Source organism: Thunnus thynnus, chromosome 20, assembly GCF_963924715.1.
Source record: "Thunnus thynnus chromosome 20, fThuThy2.1, whole genome shotgun sequence".
NCBI lineage: Eukaryota > Metazoa > Chordata > Actinopteri > Scombriformes > Scombridae > Thunnus > Thunnus thynnus.
The window spans coordinates 22114141-22133640 of record NC_089536.1 but is presented as its reverse complement, the minus strand read 5'-3'; the positions used below and the strand labels follow the sequence as shown (position 1 = coordinate 22133640).

At 40.8% G+C, this 19500-nt stretch overlaps 1 protein-coding gene across 1 annotated transcript in view; it reads right to left on the bottom strand.

The window, feature by feature from the left end:
* Positions 1-476: 476 nt before the first annotated feature.
* spata20 (spermatogenesis associated 20) overlaps positions 477-19500 on the bottom strand; it is a 45210-nt gene continuing 26186 nt past the window's right edge. Inside the window, exon 16 of the mRNA XM_067575974.1 lies at positions 477-1590. Within this exon, the coding sequence (XP_067432075.1) occupies positions 1396-1590 (195 nt within the window). The 3' untranslated portion in view covers positions 477-1395. The remainder of the gene's footprint in view (positions 1591-19500) is intronic.

Sequence of the window (19500 nt, the reverse complement as noted above, 5' to 3'; positions counted from 1 at the left end):
CCAGAGCAGGACCCTCCAAGACCAACTCCTTCTCTTCAACATCAGCAGGCCATCTGTCTCATCCTCACACTCACACACACACACACACACATACACACACTCCCATGTGTCCCTTCTCGCTACAACACACTGACACAGTTTACATTACCTTCATCCAACCTATCAGGGGAAGAGATGGGAAAAGAATACACAACAGTGGTTTTCTCTCTGTATGATGAGTATTTATAGTACAAAAGAAAGACAAAGGCAGACTGCTGGGACACATTCACTCTTTTTCAAGTTTTCCCATCTTGGACTGACATGAACACAGAGAGAACACATCACAAAAATATCCAATATATCGTGTCAGTTACTCTTGTATTCTGTCTCGAAGCTAAGAAAGGAAACTCATTTATAAAGCTTTTTATGAGTTTCAGGACAACAGTAAACAACTTCACAAAACAAGCATCCATTTCCAAAAATGAAAGAGACACTGCTTACAAGAGAAGTATCTTTATTATTCAGGGTTGCGTGTATACATGTGTATTTTTGTTGTGTTGTCTAAAACCCACGAGACAAATGTGCAGCAGCGGAGAAGGTTCATCTCACGTTGTGGTGAATTTGAGTTAACAGACAGATAAACGAGGGTGAGAGCAGATGGTAAACGGAAGCTCGTTAACTTGCTCACTGTGACGCCACGGCAAATGAAGTCGAACGCACACACGATAAACTTTTAAAATTTATATACAGTGGTACATACGAACCTGCACACCAGCCCTTCACACACACACACACACACACACACACACAGGCATGCAGGCCTTCACTGTCAGATCCATGTGACATGAATGTGGGAGCTGGAACACAGGGCTAGGGAGAAGAAGACAGGACAGATGGGTTCATCTGCAAAACAGTGTCGGTCCAATTCATCCAAGTGGTCTTAGGTTACGGTCTAGTTAAGAGTCTGTGGTTTACTTCTTGGATAACAGTCAAGCCAGGACATTTTAGACATACAAGTGCTACATATTTTCAGTAGGCTGGCACTGCTGCTGTGAGAATTTCCTGACAAGAACATTTGTACACCTGAATTTAAACATAGCTCAACTGATCAACTGCCTCTAAAAGCCTGCTAAGGTAAAACTTGTGTTGGTATATGAGGTAATAAAAGTCTACCTCTGCTGTGAAATTAGAGTCGTGAACGACTAACAGAGGACCTCTTAGGTAACCTCATGGCAACTACTCCTATTAAAGTAGCATATAGACTTTTTAAGCAATGGCATTTTTTAAATGTAAAGCCAGACTTCACAAGCCAAAGAGAGGGAAAAAAAATGAGCTAGGCTAAGGGGCTGCAGACCAGAGGTCTTCGAAGATTACGACCTTTCTGTTAAATATCCGTGTCAGTCAATACTGGATTGGTCATTCTGTCTGTGTCTGCGTGTGCCCGTCCAGGAGTAGCCTGCGTAGTTCCTGAGGGTCGTTGACGGGCAGAGAGCAGGTAAAGTCCTGGCAGACGTAGGCTGTGGCCGCACCGCCCTGCTGTGACATGGAGGAGAGAGCAGGCAGACGCTGGCAGAGGAAACTCTCTGCATCGCCCTCTAAAAGCATCAAGACCTGCCCAAGGAGGAGGGGGTAGGGGGGTGGGGGGGGGGGGGGGGGTGGGGGGGGGGGGGATGCAAGAAAGAGGAGGTTGGTTTAATATGTTGAAAATAAAGACACACTATGTGATTTGGCATGGCTCATGAATGCAACATTTACACCTGAAACCATATAAACATTTCTTATTTTGCTTTTTACCACTTTTTTATCTCTCCAACTGCTATTGCATGTCTCGACTGTTTTGCATACGTTTGGATTTGGTTTTATGAACTTCATTTCAGGAGGGTACCACAGTAATGATAATTCTCTCATAATCATAGCCATATAATCTCTCATACATGCATACACATTCATCCAGAACCAAAAAAATCCCTCCTAAAAATAACACATTCAATCGTGGGGTCAGTGCCTTCCATGGTCTCATGCTCACAATAGAGGAAAGAGAACAGATGGATGGATATGTGGTTCACGTGTCCTGCCTGCAGCATGAGGAGGTCGAACACCAGTGTTGTCCCGTCACACACCAAAAAAATCTAACAAATAATTTATATATACTGTATGAAACTATTGACAACTGTATGTATATCTCTACGGGTGATGGAGAGAGATAGCCTGTCTTTACATCTGTTTGTGGTGATTTGTATGCATGTGCGTGTGTGCTGGTGGTCTTGGACAAGCAGCAGAGCGAAGTTAAAGAGGGCTGCCCTGTCTGTTGCTATGGCAGCTTCCTGTCAAACACGTGTCGTTTCCTCCTGGCCTGGTACCACCCCTGGTTCACAATTGAACGAGAAATGACAACAAAAATAACCAGTGCAGACAGAAGTGATAAAGGAAGGAGATGAGAGAGAGGTCTGGTGATACACCTCATCTCAGGTGATCTATTCTCTGCCAAAGACAATGGACATGCAGATCTATGGTGGACTGAAACCTTTAAACACACTTTTAACACCATTCACTGCGTTATATTGATGCTAGCTAGTGTATCTTAATAAAATGTCTGAATGGTTAGTTATTAACTTCATGTCACTTTGACATTTCTTTTTGTATGTGGGTACGCTGGCTAAATTCATACAGTGTTGCTGGTTGTGGCTGTGTGTGTCACTGACAACCCACTGCTAATGACTCTGTTTATAAAGTGTTTTTTGCACTGGTACTGGGTATAAAAGGATGGCATGTTTAGAGGATTGATAATTAATGTTTATTTATGAAAAGCTAGGTTTCTGGCATGTAAATAAATGCAAGTAACGTAAATGCCATTAAGCTGTTCCTGTTACACCAGTAAAGCTCAAATGTTGTAGGAAAGAACCAACAATGTTTTCTTGACAATAGTAACTGCCACATGGCCAAGCAGGGGGTGTAACTCATAGTCATGTATGTTTACCAGTTATTACAGTATTTAAACATTATGTACTTATTAACATTAAGAACATTATTAAATTGTTGGATTTGGCGACTTATGTTCTTATTAGTAACAAAACATTGAAATAAACTACACCTGCGATGTTGTCACTTTTTTAATCTCTTTCCTGGCACAGGTGTATGTGTGGGAATAGTGCAACGATACCTACAGAGCCTGGGAATGTCTGCTGCAGGCAGAATGAATGCTTGATGAATGAAATTGTAATAATGCAGTCATTATCTTTTTTATATTCCATGTCACTTACCCTTACAAATTTACTAGTTTACAAGAAGACTACAGAAGCTTCAGAGCCAACCATCATGCATGGTGGATCATCCTGTCCTCAAATATGTGCTTGAATGTGTTCTCATTACAGAACGCATTCAACATTTATAGAGCAGACTATGGGTCTTTACATCTAAATAAACCATTTTGTTTTAATGGCTTAAAACCATTTAAACAAAATGTACTTACCAGAAAAAACTGAGCATCTGACTCCCTAGAGGGTCTTTTAGTACAACCAAACGCTGAACAAGACTTTTTTAGGCAACCAAAATGTTAAAATTAACTTTCATGAACTGAAAACACACTGAAATAGCAACAGCTATGACTACACATTTACTTTGTGAATCTGGGGTTAAACCATGGTTGCGTTACCTAACCAACGTTGTTGCTGTGCGACTTGTAGCGACTTGCCTGTGACTGCACCCACCTGTCACTCAAAGCGACCGTTCCCTTAATTATGCATAACTTTGAGCCTTAATAAAATATAAAAATTCACCCCCCAAAAATTAACTATGGACTAAAACCATTTTTCGTACCAGACTGTAAACATGTGTATTTCTGCTGTAAAGTTGGGCATTTTGACCTGGGGGTCTATGGGGATTGACTCGCTTTTTGAGCCAGCCTCAAGTGGCCATTAGAGGAACTGCAGTTTTTGGCACTTAGTGTTGGGTTGATTTTTCAGTCCTGGTGGTTGCCACTTAGATAAAGACTGTTATATCATACAGCCCTAATTTACAGGGTGGCCCCCCTAACCTGTATGACTGCCCCCAACCAATTCATACCAAGCCGTAAGTGGCTAATAGGTACTGGGGCATCTGCATTCTGCATGTGACCGCCTTCACCCTCAATCTTGCCTTGGCCATTAGACATTTGCCATTACAGCAGACACTCCTCCTCTGTCCCCTGAAGGCCTGCAGGCCAGCATTCAATCAGACACATAATGCAGAACTGTTTGCATCCTCTCCATCCTGTCTCAATGAGCCTCAAGTTCTCATTCAACGTCAGTCTCAATGCGCCCCAAGTGCTTCAGTCAGCCATTTAGACGCTCATTTGTGCCGGTAGCCATCTGCACTTCTAACGCCAAGAAACCATCAACGGGTTACACCGCCTGTCTCCTGCTGTCCAAGTCTCTCTCAGTAGCAGAGAGGTATTTCTCTTTATATTACTATACATGCTGCTTGGTAAATAAAAGTCCCCCTTAGAAGATGATGAAGTGCTTCTCTTCTATATTATCTTATTCTCTACAGTGATGCTGGTACACCTGTTAGATACAGCTATGAGCATAAATAACCTGGAACATAGGAAACTATGAATTCACACTGTAGACACTTGGCACATGTATGCACACACACACATACACGTTCTCAAACACACACACACACACACACACACACACACACACACAGGGGAAGACTGGTAAGGAGTGTGATGGAATGTGGTCATAATGGTGTGACCGTTGCTATGGAGACAGGAGGAGGATTTCCCTGCCAAGCCGAACCTTTTCCTCTCTGTCTTGACTCTTCTTTTTGTTTGTCAGCTTCATGCGGTCCCTCCCTGGGTCCAGACCACATCCAGCCACACGCCCTCAGCTTAAAGGTCACCCTGTAGTCTGTCTGTGTCACAACAACACTATCTCCACACACCCATGGGGACTGGACAGGACGAGTGTGTGTGTGTGTGTGTGAAGCTGTAGCAGACAGCACAGTTGGCTACACATGAGAGCTCAGTCAAACTCCCACAGGGTTAATCCCTTCATACACTGGGCAACCCTGAAACTAACACACATCAACACACACACACACACACGCACACACATACATAACTCCCACCCGTTAAATGTCCCTCCACTGACAGCTCCCTCCCACTCTCCCTCTCTCACTCTGCCAAACCAGCCAAGCTAAGACACTTTAAAAGAACACAGTGTACCTGTGCTGACAGTAACACACAAACACACACGTCTTCAGGAACCATTTTAATGTTGTCTCCCTCCTTGCTGTCTTGCAGCTAGTACATAGGCGACTTGTAGGCTGGCCTCTGTTAGGGAGGTAAAGCCAAAGACACACGATGAACAAACCAAACACACACACTTTTGAGAGGTGCTGTCATACCTGAGGAAGAGTGATGACGGTGGCTGTGAATAGTGCTGCGTGCAGCCGAGCATGAGGAGATTTACTTCCTCAATCCCTCTCACTCTGTTGTTTTCTCTTGCTCTCTCTCTCTCTCTCTCTCTCTCACACACACACACACACGCGCACGCACACATATATATATATATATATGAAGGGACCTGCTCAGTCATCATAACAACCTGGCATCTGGACCACCGCCTCAGGACAGAAGCAGACACACACGTTCACACTCGGACACAAAAATGGGCAATGGAGGGAGGCGGGGCGGCGGGGCCACATGCGCTGCGTACACGATCAGTCATCCGTTGACATCAATTTCACCATCGGCTCCATTCACTTATCTGAATTTTCAACAGGGGAGGTGGGAGAGGAGAGAGAGCCACAGAGAAAAATAGGCTGGGGAAATTTGAAAGTGGGCATGAGGGCAGAGAAACTAAAGAGACGACTGATATGAGAACATCAATAAGATTTAACTGATTAGAAATCAGATATCTGCCAGCTGGTACACTGCCACTTAGGTAATTATTGTTCACCTGATCATTAATATGTTTGTTCCACACAACTATATATGACTGGAGAAATATAATGAATGCATGTTTCCATGAAGGGCACGAGGCAGTGGTGGATTCAGGCTGTCTGAGGGACGGGAGCCAAAAAAAATAAAGGGCACCTGATACATTCAGGCATATCAATCAAAAGAGAACTCTTTTGGTCATGAGTTTGTAAATGTTAATGACCTCGTTTTGGTCAGTTAGGATGTCCCTCTCAATGGACAACAGCATAAGATCTGAGAGCCTTCCTTCTCCGCATCTGTTTCTAAGCTGGGTCTGGATCAGCTTCAGTTTGGAGAATGATTGGTCGACTGATGCAGTTGTCACTTGCAATGTAGCATATATTTTGAGGAGTTTTGTCTGTTAGCAGTGTTACTCAAAAGGTTCTCCTCCAGATTTCAGAACAGTTTCATGACAGGATACATTTAAACTTTTAACATGTCTAGGCAGGGGTTTAGGTTCTACTAGGCATCCCTGTAATTGCTAATGGCTAACACAAACGTACCTTTATCTTTCTCATCTCCTCCCTTGCTGCCTCTAGCTGCATTTTGCAGATCCTTTTGTATTGTCTTCGATTTTCTGTATCTTTTCAGCATTCTGTAGGCATTCTTCATAGCTAAAGGGTTGTTAACACATTTTGAGAAAAGAATACTCCTTTTAAGGTTTTACGACACCACAAGGTTGATTTGCAAATTGTACAGACATAAAAGTAAGAGGCATAAATGCTTTATAGCTGTTGTTACACAATACCTGGTTGACGAGATGGTTCCATTTAGCACTGTGGACAAACCCGCATTCAAGTCAATGCTTCAAAAATTCATCAAGCAATACGAGTTGCCCAGCAAAACCTACTTCTCAGAGACAGCTGTCCCGAAAATGTATGACACAGTAAAGGCATCAGTCAAAAGCAGGCTCAAGAATGTCGACTACTTCTCTGCCACAACTGATATGTGGTCAAGTGTCAATATGACCTTATATGAGTCTAACGGTGCATTATCTGACCACAGACTGGGTTCTTAAATCACATTGCCTCGAAACGGTGTTTATGCCCCAGAACCACATGCCCGACAATATTTCGGAAGGTCTCCACAATGCATTTGATGAGCAACCAGAAACACTAACAGAGGTTGCTTACATATATGTATGCTAGGGAACAGGTGAAAACAATAATTAGACTATGAAGGTACTGGCTGCCTGGAAGTTCCAGCTGGTGGAAGCCTTCCTACTAATGTGGGCAAGGGAGAAAGAAAGCACTCTGGATAGCCCCCTACCTGCTCCCCGCAGCAGGATAAGCACCTTGGAGAGCGCTGCAGCGCACAGTCCTGACAGGTATCACATACACTGTATACCACACTGTTGAACCATCCATCCTAAATTAGCACAGGGGAAATTCCTTCACCCCAACAGCCCTATTTGTACCAAATATTTAGTATATACTGTATATTAAAGTACATATCTAGCAGGCTAGCTAGCTACTATCCGTCTAGCATATTGTTTAGCATGTTAAACAGCTTTGGACAGGCCTTCATATAAAACCAACTTGGCAGATCTTTGCAGATTGTCACATAGGGCACTTCATCCTAAAACAGCGATTACAGAACCTTTTTTATTTTGGGTTTTCTCCTTTGTCAGGCACCTTAGAGGGTACTTTCATTGTGTTTTTTTGTCTCCACTTTACAATTATCACCACAGTACCACAACGATCTGTGTATATTTTGCCTGCCTTCAGCGGGTAAATGTTATCTAATAGGGAAGCAGCATTTGGGCGGAAAGTCATCCAATCTGGCAACATTTCTTGGGCATAAAATTAGTTATTTTTGGCGTACCATGTCAACCAATCAGGGTTTACCAGCAAAACCCGTACATAATACACAGATAACGCCACCAGGTGGAGAAGAGTACACCCTTCACCACACAGACAAAGACTGTAGGCAGAACTTTTTAGTCATGGCACGTTTCTGTAATTATGTTTGATTTATGTGAGAGTAACAACTGACATTTATACACACACACAACAATAACAAAAATTATTTTTCATTAAAATGTATATTTCACAAGTGGAACTGCAGGAGCTTTGGCGCCCCAGTACCCTTAATGGACCACACACCCCTGCCTTTGATGATCTTCTGATTTGGACAGCCGCTATTGTTGACAGCTCTGCACCGTAGCTGCTTGAGCTAAAGTTAGACTTCATACACAGACTGTTTCACATCCTCGAATCTTGGAGGACTTTTTAAGGTTATAGGCTTGAGAACATTTATGATGTGCTGAAAAGTTTAACTGTGAGAGTCTGACATCTCTATTCGCCAGCTGTCTGTCACACCGGACAAATACCAAGCTGTCAACCATCTTTCGTGTCTGAGATTGATTTGAGGCGATCACCTAAATTGTATATGTAGAAAAAGACTCACCAATACTTATTTTTTCAAACATTAAAAATGATACAGAGCAGTTGCCGTCTTCCATAAAGCCATCTTCTGCCAACTGTAAATTTTCAGACTCAAGGATGTAAAGAACATAGTATATTCACTTGATTTAACTAAACTAACTAGCTGTTAAATTAACAGCTTGTTAATACACTGTTAAAACTGTGGCTGTTGCAATTTTAAAAATTCCACTCCTCCAAGTTGGGAGTTTGATATAAATGATGAATCTTTTAGACCTAACTCTCATATAACCCATATTCCCAAACCAATCCAATTCAAAAACAGAAAAAAACACAAAACTCTCTCCTTCACACGCACTCTCTTCTGTGTCTTCCGAAGTAAGCGAGAGTGAGTGGGCGAGCCTTTTCCGGCGGTGTGCTCTGTCCTTTGTCACGCTGGGCATCAGTTTTTAGCAGCTGACAGTCTCTACAGGGCCCTCTCCACTAAATCACCACGGTCTCCTGCGAGATGTGAGGATGCCTCGGTGTCTGAGCAGAATTAACAGCCTCTCTCCTAAATCAGTCCCTGACACCTACGACATCCTTCATCAACTTATGTTGCGTTTAAGATGAAAGGGAATTCTCGTTTGGTAAAGTCATTAAAGTTATGTCAAGTTAAAAATGTTAAGGAGATCAAATCTGACATATGAGCATTAAGGACGAGGCCAGATGTCTTGAAATATCCTGGATGGGACAGGTTTTAAGCAAACATTATGTGTTCAGGTGGTATAACAAGAGAAGAATCTGTCTGAAGATATTTTTTTTTTTATAAATGTCTTCTCATGTACTTTGTACAAATGACATTGATTTTTCAGGACACTGTCACTCAGGTAACCCAGCCAAAGACTGATTAATCCCTGGTTTCTGTGCAATTGTAATTTCTAGGAGTTTGAGCTGTTTGCCATGCCCTGAAGGTTTGGTCTCCAGTGCGAAACCTTGCTGAATTATGTATTTCAGATACATAAACAGTCTACAAGTCAATAGATGACGCATTCTCTCAAACAATCAGTTCCTAGAAACATTCCCCACTGTGAGTTACTTGTTTTGAAGTTACTGAATGGAATATTTTACTGTGTGTATTAAAATGCCATTAATGAATTAATGGACTACAACCACCAAGCTGTCATATGCTTAGAAACTGTTATATTTATACTTATAATGGTCAACATGTCATAGCAATACAGCACTAAAAAACAGGATTGAATACTTTAGATGTTTTCCTTCAATCAAGGCTGTAATACAGGTTACTAGAAGACCTCCTTGACCTACTAGAAGGGTAAATTCTTGGTAGAGTAAGAAATAATCTAGTGGTGTATTGGGTGTTTGGCCTTGGACCAATGTTTTGCAATACTAAGCATTGCTACTGTTGTTCTGTTTCTCTCAGATTATTAAAGACCTGAACTCTTAAAGCTTTGATGAAAAAGCAGTGGTACACTTCTACACTACAGGGATCAATTTCCTGACCCTTGGGATCATCCCGCACAGCTTCCAGTGAGAAAAAAGAAGCTGCACATGTCCTTTTATCGACAAAAGCCTTCTTCATTTCCAACTGCTGAGAGAAACAGTATCAGTATATCCCTGTGAAGTGATGACAACCACCAGCAGTGTGGAGCGGGCCTATCCACTACTGACACGAGGACATGCTTACAGTAGCTGATATTATTGGTATTTGAAGTCATTTGAAACAGTGTCACTGAGACACACAGTAGCTCGGTCACCAAAAAGCACTGACAAGTTTATTTTACAAATATAAAACGTCCTGCTTCTATCTTGGTTACAGTCGGTTTATAACCAAACTTAACAGAGATCCTCATCAAAAAACTGTTACTTGTTTACTTAAAAAGGAAAAAGTATCAATATCTGTATCCACCTCAAAAAATCCTTAATCCTTCAGATTCTAATCAAGATTGAGCTTCATTCATACTTATGCTATAAAAATGATTAGATGATGTTATTGACTGTAAGGTTTAAACAAACCTTACAGTCTTCTCTTAAATTCATATTTTCAAAAATAAAACATGACACAATTTGTTATAACTTGCATCATGCCTTATCAATGCAGTAGGACAAAAATGTGGGACAAAAACTAGGCCAGATTCTCTCATTTGAAATAAATGGTCTGAAAATACTTAATTAATGGATAGTTAATTAATTTCTTGGCAGAAACCTTGGCTCCTGTTTCCAGTGGTCATATTTTACAGACAGGGTCAGCCTGCTGAAAGGTCGATGAACAGTAATGACCCTGGAGAACCACTAGCTACTGTCTGTATGTGTGAGATTAAAGACTGCTGGACTCCGTGAAAGGTGTTTCATTAGCTCTCACTCATACAGCGGGTCCGAATCGGAAATAAGATTTAAAAAAAAAAATTCTGCTTTCTTTCCAACTAATCACAGGAAACATTCAACTTAGGCAGGTGAAAAGAAATTGAGTCTTATGTCATGTGCGAAAGTATTACCGGCTGGAACAGAAGGGCTGTTACATCACACTGTGGAGGAGGTCATCTGTGCATGAGCCTACATCTCATTTCATGCTAAAGTAATGTACATGTATATGTACACAGACATATGCTGTATTTTAATGACAGAACAACGTGATCCACTAAGCAATTGATGCTTCATCTACAATGGGAGGGAAAAAATAGCTTAGACGGGTGGGAAGAATTGAGAGGAAGCCACACAGGGGAAAATGATAATAAAAGAGAGAGAAACAGAGTCTAGCCTCTAACATTTGTAGGCCTGAATGCCTGAAAGATTTGAGGAAAATATCTGCCTCATTTTCAATATTGCATTAAATACCAATTCTTTTCTGTAAACATTTCAGGCTTGTATTGGGAGTCTACATTTTATTAAACAAGATACTCACAAACCTGTTTTTTTCTACATGAATAGATACATATTTTATACGCAAAATGACCAATTATCCCACATTTAGTAAGATATTACAAAGGCTGTAAATGCTAACATTACAATAATAGTAATAATTTTCAAATAAAATCATGACATTCAAAAGTGACGGCCTGTAATTATACTGTAGTGTTGACAGCTCTGTGCTTTAGCTGCTACAGACTGACAGTACATACGGCTTCACAGCACTCAATTCCACAAGTACCAATTTCGAGATTTTAAGGTCACGAGCTAAAAACAATCATATGACGTGCTTAAAAGTTTAACCAGGAGATTCTGACTGCTATTCACCATCCACCAGCTGCGGGTCATTTACACTCGTCAGCTACAAAGCTAGCTGTCACAAAACACTGGGATGCTATTAGCTAGCTTGTTGATTTAGTCAGTCTTATCACTTTTACTGCTCTTTTTGGAAGGCAAAAAGACAATCATGAAAATGTCATTGCAGCTTTGTTAAACAGTATGGACACCAACATGCAAGAGATATATATTATCCAGACAACAGCCAGGACTTTGTATTTTGGACAACTCACTGACTTGACATTAATTAGCTACATCTGTTTAAATTTTCTACGGACAGTTGTCATTACTGGCAGCATCACTGATGGTAGCTGAATAATTCTTTCACCTCTTTTAGCTTGTTAATAAAGTGAGTCACAGCTTAATTGGAACTGCAGGTCACGTGAATTTGCTCTTTCTAATCACAATTTTGATTTAAAAACAATTAATCATTGGGTATCCTTATCTATTATGTTGAAAGTATGTTAATCATAATGAAAGCAGCTTTGCATATTTTTGCATATTTACATAATTTGATTTCATCTGCAAAGTGTGCTGTTGAAAAATAATTATAATTATATAAAAATAATAACTTAATATTGCTGATGTAAGACACAAAAGCATTAAAACAACTGTTTCACAAATCCACATCACTCATCCAACATTTACCAAAAATGAAATAAAAGTGACTATCCCAGTCATGCAGCACAAGAATACCCTCTTTCATAAACAAGAAGATTGCTTAACTTGGATGTCTGTGTTAACCCCCGCTACTACATCCCTGATTATATCAGAGGAAAACATTCACGGCCTATAAAGATAAAGCCAGAGCGAAAGAGTGAACAAAACACCTGGACATCTGCAAGAGTGTGTATGTGTGTGTGTGTAAACGCATGAGCCCATAGGCGTCTTATCTGTTCAGCGTGGGTTTTATTTACCAAGCTGAGATGTGGATAAGCGCGGAACGTCAAGCGCCACTGCGGCAGACGTACAGACAAGATACAACCACAGGGAGAGGATTATATCTCAAACAACACTACTAAAGCTGTCCACTCTCTGCTGGATCCTGAGTACACACGCACCTCCCCCATAGCTTTATGGATGTATTGGGACATGGTGGAATTACTAGATAGAGGGGAGGTAGGAGAAAAAAAAAATCACTCAGTGGAGGGATATGTAAAACTTGAGATTAGCAAGTCAAAGAAGAATGGAGTGAGATAAACGTGTTTATGTGAAAGTGAATTTTAAATCATGATAGCGCAAAAAATAAGAGATAAACAGGAAAAAGAGGATGAGTAGCTAACTGAATGCATTAGAGTCAAGCTGGAAAGCACTTTCCTGCAACATCAACCATCTGGGACCTTTCCCACAGCTGTCAATCAACTTGTCTTCTGCTCTCTGACTGGTTATTGGGCTTAGCAGGTCATTAACAGAGAACAGGAGAATCAATTCCCAGCGCACAATACTATATACAGACAAACACACACACAGCCTTAGATGAGTGAACACAGGGATTGTGATGGAGGAGAGAAAGGAGTAGAGGGGTAACAAGATAGCAGATTGATGTGAGGGAGGTCAGAGGTCACGCAGGAGGACTGTGAGACCGCCTTGCTCTAATCCTCCTCTGCACTGTGCTGCTACCGGCGCCAGCCGCCTCTGGATAGGCTCTCTATCTCCACCCGTCTCCTTCCTTGCCTTACTCTCCCTGCCCTCCATGTCACCCTGCTAACACTTCCTCATGTCTCTGAGGTCTTGTTAGAGATTCCCAGTGGTTTCCCTTCAACATTCTCATAGATGCTTTCATAAGGACCCTCTCTCCTCTTAAAGCCTGCGGTCTTCCCTTTCCTTCTCCTCTCCTATCTATCCTCTATTCCGCCCGCGGTCCTGCTCTCTTCCTCCTCTCTAGGGAATGTGATCAGGAAAGACGTAGAAGGGCGAGGAAGCTGCGCTCTGTTAGAAATAAATAGGAAACTTGTCTTCTTACAGTTATCTCCCCCCAGGAAGCTTTCCATCTTTGTGTATTAAATCCTACAAAATCCCTGTAATACCTTTAGCTCTTTCTGCCCAAAGCATCTTTCACTTGCACCGGCATCTCGTTGTCCTCCTTAACACCTGCCACAGACACCAACCCCTTTCCCTATCACATCCACTCAATTTCCTTACTTAAGTGTGCTCCAGAGAGAGCCAGCGAAACTGCCCTCTCCGTGACAGTCTGATTCTAATAGTGGAATAGTTAAGACTTGCTTGGGATAGCTTTTCTGCCGTGCCACAGGGGTAAAAGCACAGTGGGAACTGATTAATAAGCAGTACTGGCAGAGGCATTCAGGCTAACAATAATGGGAATTATAGTTCTTGTAAAACATTATTCAACACATAAAAGACCACACGCATAAATCTTGCACTGACAGATATTCATACTTTTAATTACTGTCAATGCTATTGCCAAGATTTGTTGCTTTATTACCAGAACAACCTTGAGAACAAAGAAAAGCATACTCAAACAATGTAAATCATCATGTATAACGCTGCATGGTTTCCATTTTGTGTAAATGTACCAATGGAGGGAAAAAAGAGAAGGGGAAATCCAAAAAAGAAATCTTGGAGGTTTTGAACATACCATGTTTCTATTTAGGACTGGAATGAGTTTTGAGGTTTTGAAAGATGTTGCAGATGCATTTTAAGTTAAACTGGAAGTCAGCTGTAGTTGTTCATTCAAATTCATATTGAAAAAAAGATCTACCAAATATACAGTACCACTCAAAAGTTTGGACAGACCTACTCATTTAAGGGTTTTTCTTGATTTTTTTTTAATTATTTTTGACATTATAGAAGAATATTGAAGACATCCAAACTATAAAATAACCCATGTGGAATCATGTAGTGAACAAAAAAGTGTAAAAACCAACCAAAAAATCTTTCATATTTAAGATTTCTCGAAGTAGCCACCTTTTTACTTTGATGACAGCTTTGCCCACTCTTGGCGTTCTTTCAACCAGCTTCATGAGGTCGTCACCTGGAATGCTTTTCCAACAGTCTTAAAGGAGTTCCCATGTATGCGGAGCACTTGTTAACTGCTTTTCCTTCACTCTGCACTCCAACTGCATCCCAAACCATATCAGTTGGGTTTAAGTTGGGTGATTGTGGAGGACAGACCATCTGATGCAGCGCTCATCACTCTTTTTCTTGGTCAAATAGTCAAACAGTCAAATAGTAACAAATTTTCTTTACTCAGCTGAGTGATTCTTGCCATAATATGGATTACTGATACTAGCTATTTGCTACATACCAACACTACCTCGACACAACACAACTGATGGTCTGAAATGCTTTAAGAGGGCAAGAAATTCCACCAATTAACTTTTGACAAGGCCACTTGTTAATAAAAACCTATTCCAGGTGACGACCTCATAAAGCTGAAGATATTGCCAATAGTGTGCAAAGCTGTCATCAAGACAAACAGTGGCTACTTTGAGGAATCTAAAATATGAAACATAGTCCGTTTTGTTTACAACATAATTCCATATGTATTATTTCATAGTTTTGATGTCTTTAGTACTGTACTTTTGACTGGTACTGTATCTCAAAGAGAAAAGAGAGTTGCCCTACAGAGAGCTGTAAGGTAATGCATCCTCAGGCAGCAATGTTAGACATTCTCAGCTTCAGCCATCACAGCTGTGGTTAGATTAAAAACTGGTCTTCATACTCATTGCACCACCGTGCACCATATGTAAAAAAAACATGGAGCTGCATTTATATGCATTTAATACTGATATAATTACAGATAGTGGGTTTTGAGTTTAGGTTTAATGCCTTTCCAGGAAAAAAATGTCTGCAATAAAGCTCTCTCAATCTGTCCTTTCTGTCTGTCGAGCATTCTAAATGCTATATTTATGTGCATATAGTGGGTAATCTGGCAGCACACAGTGCTTTTTATGCTAATCTCCACAGTCAAGGCAGACCCAAGTCTCAATCTTTGACAAATGGAGAGAGTAACAGCTTAAGAAGTGTGTCACAGAAACAGTATGAAAGGCGAAGACTGAAAACTTAATTCCAACAGATGCAACTCCGCCCCAAGCTGCACAGTGTGACAATAATGTTGCACTTGTCAGAAAAAATCCATCTTGTGCTAAATAACAAAAATGATCAAATTCACACAAATGAGAAAGAGCTAATACAGTCTGATGAAGTCCTTTCAAAACACACTTAGAAAGTAATCGATTTATGTGAAAATTAGGTTGATTTACAAAGATCTTCACTATCTGGTTGTATCATTTTGAAACGTAGTGAAAAGCAATGAACAAACAGAGACAGTGATTGGACAAGTTAACATGAACTTCAGAAACAGAACACAAAAAGTCTTCAAATGTAATATTTGGCTGCAAGTCTATGACCCACAGAAATCAGATATGTTCTCTAATGATGCTCTGCCCAGCATGTACTTGTTTCATTGGCTTTTTGCCTTCAGTGAAACATAATCATGTGGACTGAAGTCTTGTGAGCGACTTAAAGATCATTCCACTGTTTGGCCATAAAATAAAAAGACTTTTTGGTTTTATTTAGCTGTATGTGCAGGATCATTATCCTGCTGCAGTGTTTTAAAACTGAGTTCTTAATTTTAAAAAGGGCTATGAGTCACACACTGTTCACCCAGTATGTACTGCATGTGAACACAGTCACCGTTAAAGCTAAGAGTCAACACTCTAACCTCAGTCTGTTTTGTTTCAAATCCAATGTGCTGGATTAACAGTGCCCAAGCTATGAAAAACATATCCCCGTCCTAATACTTTCTGACTGCACTGTAGTTTCTCAACACTTCCACAAACTGACTTACTGGTACATTCTAGGTTTGTGTTTTTACTGTTGCTAGCTGCCATTTCTCACTGGAATTCTATGTGTCATGTTAGAGCCATCCATTATCCATCATCATGTGGCACTGATATAAAAAAAAAACAAAAGTGAACAAAGGAGTTTTTCATACAAGTTTACTTCTCAAGGAGTAATTTATTGTTGCTCAGCAACATTTCTAACTGCTGAAAATGTCCACAGATGAACTGTGCCACTGTGTTTCTTGCCCCCTAGCTGTGTGCACATCCTTGACTGCTCCCCGTCCTTTCACACATTATTTCACACTTCCATATGAGGGAGACAGAGAGCAGAAAAGCAGAGGCATACAAAGACTTTATTGGCAGGAAGAGCAGAAAACACAGGGCAGCAGGACAGGGACGGGGAGGCTGGGGAAGTGATGAGAGGGGAGGGGAGGGGATAGAAAGTCCCTCTCAGAAGAAGTGCTAGAAAAACTGCATCTCCACTTGTGTTCCAACTCCCGTCCTCTTGCAATTTGAGCTCCTCCACAATCAACAAACCCTGACCCAACTCTAATTAAGCCATATTTCTGTGTAATAGAAAAATTAACCACGATTTATTGCAGCAATTGCAATCAAGAGTGATGTTTCAGTATGATTGTTAGGGCTGTAATTGATTCCAACAAGCAAAAAGTGCAGCAGAAGCTCAGAGTGCTGTGGTGAATTGAGAGGCACAGAGTCTGGCGATGAATTAAAATACTAAATAAATTAAACGAAGTGAGCTCTCGGAACGTGTGTGTGTGTGTGTGTGTGTGTGTTGAGATTAGCATGAGTTGGGCTCTGAGCACCTCATTCAGCACAATTAGAGCACGCCGGCCTCAAACCAGGAAAACAGGCGAGGAGTAATTGGATTTAAATTAGACATGTTCTCTACTCATGGCTACCTAATGTAACATGGAGCACAATCCCCTCACTCACTCTTCTGTTTATCTCATTTAACATCCTCCCATCTCTTGCCACCCTTAGTACTCACATAATTCACCCTCTTGACTCCACTATTCACTTTATCCTTTTATCGTTCTCATACTCTTCTCCACTAGTCTAATTGGTTTTCTCTTATCCATTATCTCATTTTTTTCTGCTGCTCTCAGGGTATCTGCTGGTGTCTTTTTTGATTGCTTCAAAGAGTAAGTAATTAAGTTCATTGTTAAGTATATTTGATAACAAAACTTATCTTTGAAGGCATAAAATGTCATAAAATAGCGAAAAATGTCACAATTTCCCAAAACTCAAGGTTACATCTTGAAATGGTTGGTTTTATTGGTATGTCTGCCTGTCAAGTTTTAGATATCACACACTGAAGCGGTGTGCATGGAGTACTTGTAATATTAATACTCTACATTTAAAGAGTTTGGAGGATGAGTGGTTTAGCCTCTCTAAAACCAAAAACACAAGCGCAAAAGTGCTCAGAATGGATTAAACTGTGTTTTTGTCCACTCTAATGTAAGCTGCATTATTAGCATATCTGGCAAACTAACTGACTAATTAATGAAATATTTCTGAGGCTAGTTTTTTTTTAAATATATCAGTTAGTCTTCATCCTCAAAGCCTTTTCTCTTGTAACTTTAAAAGTGAGAACACACTATTTGAAAACACATATAAGTATGTAAGCTAACCAGCTACAGTCTGATTTTACATGTAGCCTCAGTCATCCAGCATGATATCATGTGTTTAGCCATGCTAGTGCATATGAAGGAACGTTTATACAAGATTCTTTCAGAAACGAGTAAGCAGGAAACATTAAAAAAATCACCTGGAGACAGCATTTTTAACCAACTCATGGAGTTCACATTGGTGTTATTAGCTAGCTAGCTACAGCTGATAAAAATGTCAGTGACGGTTGTCATTTCAGTCTCTAAAATCGATGGTTTCTAGCTTGAAATGACAAGCTGCTTGTGTCTGCCTCTAAAATCAAGGACCCATTGCTTCAAAAATTCCAAAGAATTTTCAGAAGAAAATCTCTCAGTGTTATCACAGTAAACTGCATATGTGCTGTGTGAGAAAGGAAAGCTTGACAGGCGTAGCAACAGTAACTAAGAGGGCAAGGGTTTAACAAACATATTAATGTTAATTATTCCATTAACAATTAATCAAGTAATTCTGTCAGCACCATCTTTCATTTTTCCCTCCCTCTTCTCTCACCAGTAGAGAGTGTGTGTGTATGTGTGTGTGTGTGTGTGTGTTCATAGCATGCACATGTGACATCTTGAGTTTATATGTGTGGAGTGATTTGCATATGCATGTCTGCAAGAACATTTGTATGTGTTGCAACTGTTGCTGTATGGGGATATGTATGAGGACATATCGTAAGTATGTGTACCTGCTGGTGAGTGTTTGTGAGAGTACATCTCACAGCTGCTGCAGGCAGCTTTGCTATTCCACTGGGAAGGTGGTATCTCATCTCCAAGAATGAGTGTGTGTCTGAATGTTGTGCTGGATCATCACATCTCAGCCCGGCCAAGGTAGTGGCTGCTGCCACTAATGGCCGGCTGTTCTCACAACATCTGGAGAGACACACACACACAGACACACACTCTCCTCTCCCTCCTCTGTCTCATTTACTCCTTTCCCCATCTCCCCCTCACTCTGAGGCTCAATGAAGGCTCATCAGGAGAAAATCTGGTTCTCTGGCACTCTGACAGACTCGTCCAGGATAGTCTTTTCTGGCTTCTGCACACACATACACTGTACATATTATACACACACACAAACAAAGCACTTTTCCCTCTGTGCAGTCTGTGTCTGCTTTTTTTCAGGGATTTTGATGCCATATGCTATTCTTCACCAAAAAATGATATGTACTGTATATACTTTTTCACCTCTCTCTTAGTAATAAAGATATGCTGTTCACCAGTTGGGAGTAATTAGTGACAGTGACTCTTGTTCTATTTTAAAGGTGCAGTGTGTAGGATTTAGTGGCATCAGCAGTGAGGTTGCAGAATGCAATAAAACTGAATACCTTTTCAGTGTATAATCACCTAAAATGTAGGAGAATCGTTGTGTTTCATTACCAGTGACCGCGAACTCTAATATCACAAAGGGCCCTTTCATGGAGCCCAGTGTTTGGTTTGTCCATTCTGGGCTACTGTAG